Source organism: Somniosus microcephalus, chromosome 22 (genome assembly GCF_052327205.1).
Source record: "Somniosus microcephalus isolate GS21.2 chromosome 22, FLI_Smic_1.0, whole genome shotgun sequence".
Lineage (NCBI taxonomy): Eukaryota > Metazoa > Chordata > Chondrichthyes > Squaliformes > Somniosidae > Somniosus > Somniosus microcephalus.
The window spans coordinates 52,295,649-52,310,039 of record NC_141008.1 but is presented as its reverse complement, the minus strand read 5'-3'; the positions used below and the strand labels follow the sequence as shown (position 1 = coordinate 52,310,039).

The window sequence follows — 14,391 nt, the reverse complement described above, 5'->3', positions numbered from 1 at the left end:
ACTTCCACGTCCGTAATATCACCCGTCTCTGCCCCTGTCTCACCCCATCTGCTGCTGAAACCCTCATCCATGCTTTTGTTACTTACAGTCTTGACTATTCCAACGCTCTCCAGGCCGGCCTCCCATCTTCCACCCTCTCTAAACTTCAGCTCATCCAAAACTCTGCTGCCTGTATCCTAACTCGCACCAAGTCCCGTTCACCCATTTCCCCCCTGCCCCCCCATGCTCGCTGACCTACATTGGCTCCCGGTCCAGCAATACGTCAATTTTAAAATTCTCATTATTCTTTTCAAATCCCTCCCTATCTCTGTAATCTCCTCCAGCCCTACAACCCCACCGAGATCTCTGCATTCCTCCTAATTCTGGCCTCTTGCGCATCCCCAACTTCCTTCGCTCCACCATCGGCCGATAATCTCCTTTTGACCCTGTTGTCAATTTTCTTGTCTGATAATCGCTCCTGTGAAGCGCCTTGGGATGTTTTACTACGTTAAAGGTGCTATATAAATGCAATTTGTTATGATTGGTGGTTTTTTTTTATTGTCAATTTTGAGAGATGCCTCCATAATCCTTTACTCTCCCTGTGCTACCTGAAGCTGAGAGGGTGGGTGGTGACTTCCCTGCATATCAGTGCCAGTATTGTTTGTCCGTGGCCTGCAGAAGCCACTGGGTTTCTTTTCCCTCCTCTGTGAGGGAGACATTTTGCTACAGTTGCCAGCTCAGTGACCTCCAGGTCATTGCACCTGGAAACTGACTGGAGACAGCAAAGGTTGCCTGCAGCAGATTGGCTCCCACTTCTTTCTGGAGCATTGTAACTTAAACATGAACATGTGACTCGCACCAGGGTAGCAAACACTTCTGACTCGCAATAAAAACAGAAAAATGCTGGAAATACATAGTGGGTCTGTCGGCATCTGAAAAGAGATGATGGTTTAATGGTGTAGAGTCACTGGATACCAAGTGGCTGGTGGTGTCATCAATATTTCATGGCCCAAGGAGATTTTGCACATACAGCTCAGAATATTTATTTCATGCATAACAGTAGTATTTGTACTGCAAGTGGACATTGAGCGTGTGTGTGTGCGCATGTCCGTGAGTCACAAGGAAAAAAACGTTGAGATTGTTATCTCGCATTTTTGTGGGGGGAGGGAGGGGAAATCCGTACCCTGTTTATGTATCCGAAATAGTTGGCGTACATGTCAATGTGTACATGCGTGCTCTTTGGAATTGCTCACAGTAAGCTGGAGGAAAAGCCATTTTGTAATGACACGGGACTGTTGCACTGTGTAATGCACATCGCTGCTAATGTGGAGCTGTCAAACGTGGCCTGATCTTTTAAGGCCACAGGGTGTGTTTGCTTTAAGTAAACAAATGCTTAATTGACGTTTGCAGAAGGAAATTAGCATATTGGAAAGTGCTTGTCATTTTTTGACTCGGGGTCAGAGGAACCCAGCATGAAATTCCTGCCTTTAGATTATTTGCACTTTGTAATGTCTGAAGTGTGCCGAACATGCACTAGATGTAAGACTTTCAGATAGATTTGTTGTTTAAAGTAAAAGTATAGTCTAATTCTGTTCATCAATATAAATAATAAATATAACCATCAAAATTAAAAAGTGCAAATGTTGGAAATGTGAAATAAAAACCAAAAATGACTCAAATGCATGGAAGATGTGTCAAAATCGGAACAAAAAAAAGACTGGCTTAACACTTTGCCTATAGTGAGATGCTAAGGGACCTGTTTAATATGTAGTTTCATACAAAATGATGCTGTGCCTCTTTCATTTCCATTGCTCAGATTTCAGGATACACTTTTCCTTTAAAACATGCATGTGTCCAACAATACCTTATGTACAAAAGCAAAAAACTGCGAATGCTGGAAATCTGAAATAAAAACAGAAAATGCCGGAAATATTCAGCAGGTCAGGTAGCATCTGTGAAACAGCGATTTACATGTACTTCTAGCAATCTAGTATATTGTATTCGCTGCTCACGATGTGGTCTCCTCTACATTGGGGAGACCAAATGCAAATTGGATGACCGCTTTGCGGAACGCTTCCGTTCAGTCTGTAAGGGTGACCCTGAGCTTCCAGTTGCCTGTCACTTTAATTCTCCGCTCCACTCCCACTCTGACCTCTCTGTCCTCTGCCACTTACACTGTTCCAATGAAGCTCAACGTAAGCTAGAGCAACAGCACCTCATCTTTCGATTAGGCACTTTACAGCCTTCTGGACTCAACATTGAGTTCAGCAATTTCAGACCATAACGATAGCAAAATACTGCAGATGCTGGAAATCCAAAATAACAACAGAAAATGCTGGAAAAACTCAGTCAGGCAACATCAGTGGAGAGAAATTTGAGTTGATGTTTCGGGTCGAAACCCTTTTTTCAAAACTGGAAAGGAAATAAAATAGATCGAAGGCAGGGCTGCGATCGAACAAAAGAAGTAAAAGAGACATTAAAAGGTATTCAAAAGCAGACGAGATGGTAATAGGCCAGTGGAGACAAAAGACAGCTGAGATTAGGTGTGAAGTGTACTGGCAGGATAAGAGACAGCTGCCAGGTGGGAGAGAGGGAAAAAAAGGGAAGGGGGGGGGAAGGAGGACCAAAACAAAGGGGTGGAAAAAAATATAAGTAAAAAAGTAATAGGGGCCGAGGCTATGATCTGAAATTGTTGAACTCGATATTGAGTCCAGAAGGCTGCAAAGTGCCTAATCGGAAGATGAGGTGCTGTTCCTCGAGTTTACATTGAGCTTCCGTGGAACAATGCAAGAGGCCACGGACGAGTGGGAATGGAGCGGTGAATTAAAATGACAGGCGACCGGAAGCTCGGGGTCACCCTTACGGACTGAATGGAGGTGTTCAGCAAAGTGGTCACCCAACCTGCGTTTGGTCTCCCCAATGTAGAGGAGACCGCAGCGTGAGCAACGAATACAGTATACTAGATTGCAAGAAGTACAAGTAAATCGCTGTTTCACCTGCAAGGGGTGTTTGGGGCCCTGGACAGTGGGAAGGTATAGGGGCAAGTGTTACATCTCCTGCGCTTGCACGGGAAGGTGCCAGGCGAAGGGGAAGGGCTGTTGGTGATAGAGGAGTGGACTAGGGTGTCTTGGAGGGAGCGGTCCCTACGGAATGCTGAAAGGGGAGGGGAGGGGAAGATGCGTTTGGTGGTGGGATCACTTTGGAGGTAGTGGAAATGGCAGAGGATGATCCGTTGAATGTGGAGGCTGGTGGGGTGAAAGGTGAGGACAAGGGGAACCCTATCGTGGTTCCGGGAGGAAGGGGCAGGGGTGAGGGCAGAAGTGCGGGAGATAGAACGGACACGGTCGAGGGGAATCCTCGGTTGCGGAAAAAGGAAGACATGGCGGAAGCACTGGTGTGGAAGGTGGCATCGTCGGAGCAGATACGGCGGAGACCGAGAAACTGGGAAAATGGAATAGAGAATGGAATGTCAGACCATAACCTCTGCCCCTATTTTTTCACATGGCAGCTGTTGATGATTCTACCGTTCCCATTTACACCACTTCTAGACTCATTTTTTGTTTCTTTACTTGTCCCATTACCATCTCCTTTTGCTTTGTACCATCATACCTTTTGTCATTTAATCACTCCTGCCTTCCACCCTATCACAGACCTTGTCTTTTGTTCTTTCCTCCCCTCCCCCTGCACTTGTTTAATATCTGTGACATCGCTTTTTCCAGTTCTATCAAAAGGTCATCGACCTGAAACGTAACTCTTTCTCTCTTCCACAGATGCTGCCTGACCTGCTGAGCATTTCCAATATCATATGTAACTAGCGCTTTTGATATTGCCTAAATGGTCTAGGGCTCTTCTCTGTCCAGCAGTGCGAGGTAACCTAATCTCAACTTTGCTCTTGTCAGCAGCAAATTGGAAAAAAACACACTCCAGCGCTCGCTGAAAGCGGAGCAGCAGCGCGCTCTCTTCTTGTTTCGCATGAAAATATTTTGTGCGGAGAAGATTTTTTTTTTCCTTCCCTTCAGCTCCTAATAAACCCCGCAGACAGCCGGCCCAGGCGTCTAATAATAGACCCAACAGATTTACATGGATACTGTATCTTTGTGACAGGTTGTCGCGCAGGCGTAGATTGTTCTTTTTGTTGCAACATAGGAGGGGGCGGGGCCAGGCTAGGCCGGGTGGGAGCAGGCGACGTTGTGATTGGCTGGCTGCGCAACAATCGCAGATTGTAGCGAGAAACGGACCAATAGCAGCGCAGTGGCGGCGCGCGCAGGCGCGGCTGCCGGTGTCTCTGTTGGCCTGAGCGGCTGTGGGGAGAAGAGACAGTGGGAGTCGGTGGCCGCCTGCCTCGCTTCTCTCTTTCCTCAGCCATCCTCCCACCACCATTCATTGAGTAGTCCCACTCCCGACTGTTTATCATTCAGAGAGTGAGTGGGGAAGAGGCGGCTGTCAGCGGATTGCAGGCAAGGGGGTGGAAATGTCAACCGCGCTTTACATCCTCTCCACCCTGGGCGGCTATGCGCTCACCTCGGCTCTCCTCTTCACGTGCCCGAGCCTGCTGCACAGCAAGAAGCGGCAGAGCTTCAGGTCCCGGCATATCTCGCACCGCGGAGGTAAGTGAGTGGCGGGTGTGTGTGTGTACAGAGAAAGCTCTCTGTCCCACCTGAGCATCGCTTGCTGAAGGCTGGGGGCTTCTGTCATTGTAACAATAGCAGCTTTTTTTTTGGTGGGTGGGTTCTTCAGTTTAAAGGGATTTATTCAGTACATTAAAAAAAAATTGTTGATCCTAAACCCAGACTGCTGCGCTGTTGCACGCTGCCGCTGATAATTGATCTGGAAATTTGAATTTTTTTAAAAAAAATCCAAAAATGACAAATGCAGGGAAGATGTGTTAAAATCTGAATGTTAGTGTGACTGCCAACTGATGGTGAAAGCCGTTTCCAAATGCACTGCAGTCCCCCCTCACTCCGCCCCCAATCCCCCCTTAGCAACACACACACACCCTCTCTCTGCCGGTGGGAATGGGGCGCCGCTTCCCACACCATCGGCAGGCGGAGGCTCCTCACTCAGCTATCCAGCCCCCCCACCCCGGTTCTCTGATGTCTCACTCCCCAGCTTCTACGGCCAAGGTTTCGAAATGATTTCTGGACACGAATATGGATTGATTCCATTTGTCTCATTCCCCGTCCCGCCACAGGACACAAGGCAGCGGCTGACGCCGCGCTGTCTAGATAGGAGAACATAATCGAGGAGGTAAAAACCATCCACCCGTTCTCGGACCATGGCACAGTTTGCACCGTCATGGTCTGTACCCTAATATAGTCCCAGGAAGCTGAATCATCAGAGGTAAGACTTGCCAAGAGAGAGAGATTTTATGGTACCTGTCCAAACTTTGGAACAATATGACGCTACAGTTTACATTATTTGTGCACAAATCATTGAAGGTGGCAGTACAGGTTAATAAAAAGCACATGGGACCCTGGGCCTTTATAAATACAGGCATAGAGTGCAAAAGCGAGAGGGTTTGAGTACAGGAACAAGGATGTCTTGCTGCAGTTATACAGGGCCTTGGTGAGACCACATCTTGAGTATTGTGTGCAGTTTTGGTCGCCTTATCTGAGGAAGGATGTTCTTGCCATGGAGGGAGTTCAGCGAAGATTCACCAGGCTGATACCTGGGATGGCAGGAATGACGTATGAGGAGAGATTGGGTCGATTGGGCTTGTACTCGCTGGAGTTTAGAAGAATGAGAGGGGATCTCATTGAAACTTATAACATTCTGACAGGACTGGACAGACTAGATGCAGGAAGGATGTTCCCGATGGTCGGGGAGTCCAGAACCAGGGGTCACAGTCTAAGGATAAGGGGTAGGCCATTTAGGACAGAAATGAGGAGGAATTTCTTCACCCAGAGTGGTGAACCTGTAGAATTCTCTACCACAGAAGGCAGTTGAGGCCAATTCATTAAATATATTCAAGAAGGAGTTGGATATATTTCTTAAGGCTAAAGGGATCAAGGGGTGTGGGGAGAAAGCAGGGACCAGGTACTGAATTTGGATGATCAGCCATGATCGCATTGAATGACGGAGCAGGCTCGAGGGGCCAAATGGCCTACCCCTGTTCCTATCTTCTATGTTTCTAAGCCAGGAAGTTATGCTAAACCTGTACTTGATGGTGTGGCAAACAGTGACGATGATACCAATCGACTGCAACAGGACATAGAAAGGCTAGCAGAATGGGCAGACAAGTGGCAGATGGAATTTAATACAGAGAAGTGTGAGGTGATGCATTTTGGCAGAAGGAACAGGGAGAGGCAATATACATTTAATGGCACAGTTTTAGAGTGTGCAGGGACAGAGGGACCTGGGAGTTAATGTGCATAGGTCCCTGAAGGTGGCAGGACATATTGAGAGAGTGGTTAACAAAGCATATGGGATCTTGGGTTTCATAAATAGAGGTATTGAGTACAAAAGTAGAGAAGTTATGCTGAACCTTTATAAAGCGTTGGTTAGGCCACAACTGGAGTCCAGTTCTGGTCAGCACACTAGGAAGGATGTGAAGGCCCTTGAGAGGGTGCAGAGGAGATTTACCAGAATGGTTCCAGGGATGGGGGATCTTAGCTACAAGGAAAGGGTGGAGAAGCTGGATTTGTGCAAAGGAGGTTGAGGGGTGATTTGATAGAGGTGTACAAAATTGACAGGTTTGGATAGGCTAGACAGGGAAAGGCTGTTCCCACTAGTTGATGGTACAAGGACTAGGGGACACAGATTTAAGGTTTTGGGCAAGAGATACAAGGGGGATGTGAGGAAAAACTTTTTTACGCAGCGAGTGGTGAGGACCTGGAATTCGTTGCCGATGGAAGTGGTGGAAGCGGAGACACTCAATGTTTTCAAGAGGAGACTGGATAAGCACTCGAGGGAAATAAACTTGCAGGGGAATGGGACTGATTGGATTCCTCTACAGAGAGCCAGCATGGACCCGATGGGCTGAATGGCCTCCTTCTGTGCCATATGACTCTGACCTATATAAAACGCTAGTTCGACACCAGCTAGAGTATTGTGTCCAATTCTGGGCACCAGATTTTAGGAAGGACGTGAAGGCTTTGGAGAGAAAAGAGGGATGAGGGACTTCAGTTACGTGGATAGACTGGAGAAGCTGGGGTTATTCTCCTTAGAGCAGAGGAGATTTGATCGAGGTGTTCAAATCATGAATGGTCTAGACAGAGTAGATAGAGAAAAACTGTTCCCATTGGTGGAAGGGTCGAGAACCAGAGGACACAGATTTAAGGTGATTGGCAAAAGAACCAAAGGCGACATGAGGGAAAAATGTTTTTGCGCAGCGAGTGGTTGGGATTTGGAATTCACTACCTGAAAGGGTGGTGGAGGCAGATTCAATCACTGCTTTCAAAAGGGGATTGGATAAGTACCTGAAGGAAAACATTTGCAGGGTTACGGGGAAAGGGCGGGGGAGTGGGACTAGCTGAGGTGCTCTTGCAGAGAGCCGGCATAGGCTCGACGGGTCGAATGGCCTCCTTCTGTGCTGTAACCATTCTATGATTTTAAGCTGGTAGCCAGTGTCTAAATTTCCATGAGGCCAACTCCCCTCGCAAACCCATATTGTGATCTCTTAATCAGTTGCAGTCAATGAACCTGGGATGCAGTTATCTGCACTGTGATTGTACCGAGAAGATAATGCAGCAAGAGCAATCATTCGTATCTTGGAGGGTTAGTTGCACAATGGGCCGATTCCGATATTCCTGCTGGACTCCGCTGTGAGGTGCAAGATAAGATTGCAATCGCCTAATCATAACATGCAGTCAGTGAAGTCGCGTGTGTGTGTGTGGCTGAGTCCATCAGTTGGAAGGATGGGTGGTGGCGAGGGGAGGGAAAGGAAAAGAATGATGATACTAGAACTAGTATCTGGTTGGATTGTACAACTTACCTAGCTGGCAATTTGGCAACACCGCAGTTGTAAAGGTGGAAAGATTGTGGTGTATCATATTTGTTGGCTTGCAAAGTAGGAAATATTTGAACGACTTTTGCCTCCACACATGCATGGCCCAACGTGTAAAGCACGGGAGGGAAGAGGCGCGATCATTATGGAGGTGGGAAGGCCATTTACTCCAACTGGGTCCCGACGTCCACCTTCCCCCTTCCATTGTAGCATCCGATTGTTTCCTAAATTATTTCGGGGTTTTTGCCTCCATTACTCCATCTAGGGGTTTCACACTTTGTGAGGACGAATTTCCTGACACCGTTCCTAAAAGAACCCATGAGTGACCGCGAACTTGGGCAAGGTTGCAAAACGGGCCGTTTCACATCTGCCGCCAGTTATGCAGCCGGTCCACTAATCAGTTCCACTGAAGTCAATGGTATTGAATATCAACTCCATCTCTCTCCCTAACATCTGTCTGAGGCTGAGCCAGACTGTTCGCAACCTTGGTGTCAGATTTCACCCTGAAATGAGTTTCCGACCACATATCCGCAGCATAACTAAAACCACTTACTTCCACCTACGTAACATCGCCCGTCTCCGTCCTTGCCTCAGCTCATCCGCTGCTGAAACCCTCATCCATGCCTTTGTTACCTCTAGACTTGACTATTCCAACGCACTCCTGGCTGGCCTCCCACGTTCTACCCTACGTAAACTTGAGGTCATCCAAACTCGGCTGCCCGTGTCCTAACTCACACCAGGTTCACCCATCGCCCCTGTGCTCACTGACCTACATTGGCGCCCGGTTAAGCAACGCCTCGATTTTAAAAGTCTCATCCTTGTTTTCAAATCCCTCCATGGCCTTGCCCCCCCCCCCCCATTTCTGTAATCTCCTCCAGCCCCACAATCCCCTGAGATATCTGCGCTCTAATTCTGTCCTCTTGAGCGTCCCTGATTATAATCGCTCAACCATTGGTGGCCGTGCCTTCTGTTACCAAGGCCCTAAGCAGTGGAATTCCCTGCCTAAACCTCTCCGCCTCTCTACCCCTCTCCTTTTTAAAACGCTCCTTAAAACCTGCCTCTTTGACCAAGCATTTGGTCATCTGTCCTAATATCTCCTTATGTGGCTCGGTGTCATTCTGTATTATAATGCTCCTGTGATGCGCCTTGGGATGTTTTACCACATTAAAGGCGCTGACAGGACGAGAAGCCCGAGTTTCTCCAGTCTTGTCTCATAACTTGGACCCCTGACGCTGGGGGCCGGGCTCGTGGCTCTACTCTGCACTGCCTCTAGCGCTTAAATGTTTCTCTCGTTTCTTGGCCGCCAGAAATGGCTGCAGTATTGCAAGGTGCGACCTGACTCGGAGGGTGGGGTGGTTGTGGGGCTGGAGGAAGCTACAGAGATAGGGAGGGGCGAGGCCATGGAGTGATTTGAAAACAAGGATGAGAATTTTAAAATCGAGGCGCTGCTTAACCAGGACCCAATGTAGGTCAACGAGCACAGGGGCGATGCGTGAATGGGATTTGGTACGAGTTAGGACACGGGCAGCAGAGTTTTGGAGCACGATACAGTTTGACTGTAACATCCGCTGACTTATATTCCACTGCCCTGGCACTGTCTTACCCCACAGTATATATCACTCTGTCCTGGTAGTGACTGCCCTGTTTGCACGCCTTGTTCCCAGCGCTGCTCCTTTTTGGCTGTGTGCTTGCACGCTCCTTTTTGTCGCTTTATGACGAATCCTAACTAAAGCGTTTTAAAGAAGTGCGCTTCAGCTTAAGGTCGTTGTTGCCTTTGGAAGTTTGACTGGCGAATAAACGAAAGCTTCCGTCTGGTGTTCAGTCAGATGGGTTCCCCCGCCTGGCCTTGCGCGCACTGCTTGCTAGTTTTAAGGAGCCAGATGGCCTGCTGCTGGGCCTCTGCCAGAATCCCCCAGTAATCAGCAGCTGAGGGTGTGAGATCAGCCTGGATTAGCTTGCTTTCTGCTTTCTTTTTTCTGCTGGAACGGCCCCTGCTGAAATCGGGAAATGAGTTCCCCACCCCCACCTGTGTATCTCTCTGCCATGCTGCGTGTTTGGATCCTGTCCAGCAACAACAATTTGCATTTATACAGCGCCTTTAAGGCAGTAAAACATCCCAAGGTGCTTCACGGGAGCGATTATCAAACAAAATTTCACACTAAGCTAGGTAAGGAGATATTAGGACAGGTGACCAAAAGCTTGGCCAGAGAGGTGGGTTTTAAGGAGCGTCTTAAAGGAAGAAGGAGAGGTAGAGAGGTGGAAAGGTTTAGGGAGGGAATTCCAGAGCTTAGGGCTGAGGCAACAGAAGGCACGGCCACCAATGGTGGAGCGATTAAAATCAGGGATACTCGAGGGCAGAATTAGAGGAGTGCAGATATCTCCGGGGGAGGGGGTTACAGAGATAGGAAGGGGCGAGGCCATGGAGTGATTTGAAAACAAGAATGAGAATTTTAAAATCGAGGTGTTGCTTAACCGGGAACCAATGTAGGTCAGCGAGCACGGTGGCGATGGGTGCACGGGACTTGGTGCGAGTTAGGACACGGGCAGCAGAGTTTTGGATTACCTCAAGTCATCCAAGAGGAATTTCCTTCTTTGTTTCTTGCATCCAACTCTCTCCTGGAGGCCGCTGACGCTTTAGTGGGGTATGGAGGCTGCCCTCCAGCATCTCGTCCAAGTGACCTTTCCTCACGGGTGATCATAGGCAGTGAGTATAGGTAGGTTATTCAACCTTTGGGGGACTTCACATCTAAGCTCAATCATGTCTGCACCTGACTGTCCAGCCAATCAGGTGCAGGAACTGGGGTTCATTTTGGTTCTTCCCCGGTTCCTCTAGCCTTAACGAATTGATTCCTGGGTTGAGAGGGCTGTCCTATGAGGAGCGATGAAGTAGAATGGGCCTATACTCTCTGGAGTTTAGAAGAATGAGAGGTGATCTCATTGAAATGTATAAAATTCTTAGAGGGCTGGACAGGGTAGACGCTGAGAGGATGTTTCCCCTGGCTGGGGAGTCTAGAACCAGGGGTCACAGTCTCAGAATAAGGGGTCGGCCATTTAGGACTGAGATGAGGAGAAATTTCTTCACTCGGAGGGCGGTGAATCTTAGGAATTCTCTACCCCAGAGAGCTGAGGATGCTCAGTCGTTGAGTATTTCAAGACAGAGGTCGATAGATCTTCAAGCGAGGGCTGGCCCTGTTTCTGGCTGGGGCGGAGATCACCTCTTACAGAAGGTAGGGAATGCAGGGTCAGAGTGATCTGGTTTCCATCGCCTAGATGGGCCGGAGAGGAATTTCCCAGATTTTTTTCCCCCAAATTGGCCTGGGTTTTTAATGTTTTTTATGCCTCTCCCAGGAGATCACATGGTTTCAGGTGGAGTGGAGTGTAGCGAAGATTCACCAGACTAATACCTGGGATGGCAGGAATGACGTATGAGGAGAGATTGGGTCGATTGGGCTTGTACTCGCTGGAGTTTAGAAGAATGAGAGGGGATCTCATTGAAACTTATAAAATTCTGACAGGACTAGACAGACTATAGATGCAGGAAGGATGTTCCTGATGGCGGGGGAGTCCAGAACCAGGGGTCACAGTCTAAGGATAAGGGGTAAGATATTTAGGACAGAGATGAGGAGGAATTTCTTCACCCAGAGAGTGGTGAACCTGTGGAATTCTCTACCACACAAGGCAGTTGAGGCCAATTCATTATATATATTCAAGAAGGAGTTAGATATATTTCTTAAGGCTAAAGGGATCAAGGGATATGGGGAGAAGGCAGGGACAGGGTACTGAATTTGGATGATCAGCCATGATCTCATTGATTGGTGGAGCAGGCTCGAGGGGCCGAATGGCCTACTCCTGCTCCTATCTTCTATGTTTCTATATATTGTGATACACAAGGTATCGCCATCGTGTGGGACAGGCTAGATGGAGCAGAGGGTCTTTACCTGTCCGTCATTGTTCGCATGTGTCCGTATAATAGATTTTTGGATACGGGGATAGGGTGGGAAAGTGGAATTAATGTAGAAGATCAGCCACGATCAAGGTTCCCTTTAAGCCGCGTGGCCGCATAGCTGTCTGAAGGCCCCGTGCAGCCGCATCACCGGCTTTTGAATGGAAAAACTGCGCATGTGCAGAAATTTGAATGTGCCGCACACCCAAAAAAATTAAAGGGAACCTTGATCTTGGCCCGTATTTTCCGATCAGAGGCTTCCTGCGTGCGGAGGCCTCCAATTGGAAAAAACCTACGCCCTTACCTGAGGGCTCCAGAGGTTCGGCCATTTCCACTCCTGGGCCTCTGCTCTACAAAATGCCCAGGGGCGCATGCGGTTCGCAAGCGTCCCTGGGATCACGTGGGCCATGGGGAAACAATGAAAAGGGAAAATCCCTTCATACGTTTGACAACTTAGACCTGTTAAAAGTATGAATGGAGATCACTGAAAAAAGACATCAAAACATTAAACATTTTTTTTAAATCACGTTTTTAAAATTACATTAAAATTAGTTTTTTACGGGGCTAAAAATAAACTTAACTTTTTTTGAAGTATTTTTAAATTTTAAATGAGTGAAAATATGTTTTTGTTTACTTTTTTAATCTTTTATGCTGGTATAAGGGACTTCAGAGGGCGGAGGTTGTGCAGAAAGCAGAACCCCCCCCCACAGAGGCCCTTCTCCAGGGCAGGCGGAGGATCTGTCGAGAGGATTCTTGACAGATTGGAAATGCCGGTTTTTAGCGCATGCGCTTCGCACGCCTGAAACCGGCACTTGCGAGGCCCCTACGGGTGTACACAGCGCGGAAACACCCGTAGGGATCGGAATATACGGGCCCTTATTGAATGGCGGAGCAGAGTCGTGGAGCCGTGTGACCTACTCCTACTTATGTTCTTAAACCCTATCTTTTCATCCCCCCCACCGCGCCCCCCCCCCCCCCCCACCGCCCCTTGTTGCTAACTCGGGTTCCTCGGGGCCAGTTGCTGCACCCCGCTGCTCTCTGACCAAGATCAGCACGTGTTGGGTATTTGTCATTTGGTATCTAATAGGGATGGTTGTGTTTTTCCCTTCCTGTGGTGTAATTTTTTACAGTGTTTGATGGTGGTGCTGGTCACATGGATCGGTCAGCAGTTCAAGGTCTACCACAGCAGTGTGTTCTTGATCTCTTCACAGATCAGCAGAATGTGGTCTGGGGCGAGTCTCTTGGGAAAATTCCGCAAGTAAAACCACAACTAGCATTTATTATAAGCACCTTTAACGTTGAACAAAATGTCCCACAGGGGTGCAAAAGATGGCAAACCAAAGGAGGGGCACTATTAGGAGGGGTGACCAAAAGCATGGTCAAAGAGATGGATTTTGAAGAAGGTCTTAAAAGGGGAGAGACCCTCAGTCAACTAGTCCTGGGACTCAGTGAAGTAACTACTAACACTACTAACAATAACCAGCCCCAGGACAGTGACAGCGTAACACAAAGAATTCGACCCAACACAATCGTCACGAAGCAAAAGGAAAAATATCTGTCATATTGGGCAGAAACAACAAAAACCCAAAACAAACTCAATTGCTACTTGGCCCTAAACAGACAATACAGCGTGGCTGATTACCTGACCATGGTAAAGGATAGCAAACTGAGAAAAACCTTGACAATGTAGACTTAGTGAACATAGCCTGGCGATCGAAAAAGGTAGACACAGGCAGACCCGGCTACCAAGAGAGGACAGGATATGCTCTCACTGCAGCCAGGGAGTGGTGGAGACAGAGATGCACTTCCTCACAGCTTGTAGAAAATATCAGGGCATAAGGGAGAATTTCTACCCAAAATTCACAAAAATATGCCCGGAATTCAGAAATTTGAATGACGACCAAAAACTCCCATACCTACTAGGGGAAGAGAGAAATTGTGTAACCTTAGCGGCACACTATGTTACAGCTTGCCATAAACAGAGGGACAACCACTAAATATAAGAAAAGAGTATATACAAATTATATGAATGTATATTTATACACTCAGGGATATATCTGTTTATACACTGTATGGATAGATCTGTATTTTTTGTGTTCAACCATGAATGTTTTTCGATGCTTTGGCAACATAAGATGTACCTTGTCATCATGCCAATAAAGCGATTTGAATTGAATTGAAATTGAGAGGGGTTTAGGAAGGATAGTCCAGCGTGTGGGACCTAGGTGGCTGAAGGTACAGGGGCAGGGCGGAGGATGATATTCGCAAGAGTTCGGACTTTGAGGAAAAGGGAGTTTGGGGGATGGTTGTAGATCTGGAGGAAGCGATGTAGAAGATCAGCCATGATCAATGTACCCTTTAAGATTCTGAAGGGGATTGACAGGGTAGATGCTGAGGGGTTGTTTCCCCTGGCTGGAGAGTCTAGAACCAGGGGTCAAAGTCTCGGGATAAGAGGTCGGCCATTTAAGCCCGAGATGAGGAGGAATTTCTTCACTCGGAGGGTTGTTAATCTTTGGAATTCTCT

General features: G+C 47.8%; 1 protein-coding gene across 4 annotated transcripts in view; it reads left to right on the top strand.

Moving 5' to 3' along the window:
• The first annotated feature begins 4,238 nt into the window (after positions 1–4,238).
• The window catches only part of gdpd1 (glycerophosphodiester phosphodiesterase domain containing 1), a 48,314-nt gene continuing 38,161 nt past the window's right edge, over positions 4,239–14,391 (top strand). For 2 of the 4 annotated variants that reach the window (XM_085964723.1, XM_085964725.1), the window contains exon 1: positions 4,243–4,586. In XM_085964723.1, coding sequence (XP_085820849.1) covers positions 4,451–4,586 — 136 coding nt within the window. In that variant the 5' untranslated portion in view covers positions 4,243–4,450. Of the gene's footprint in view, positions 4,587–4,991; positions 5,320–14,391 lie in introns of those variants that run through there. The other 2 variants (XM_085964726.1, XM_085964724.1) reach the window with 2 other exon arrangements.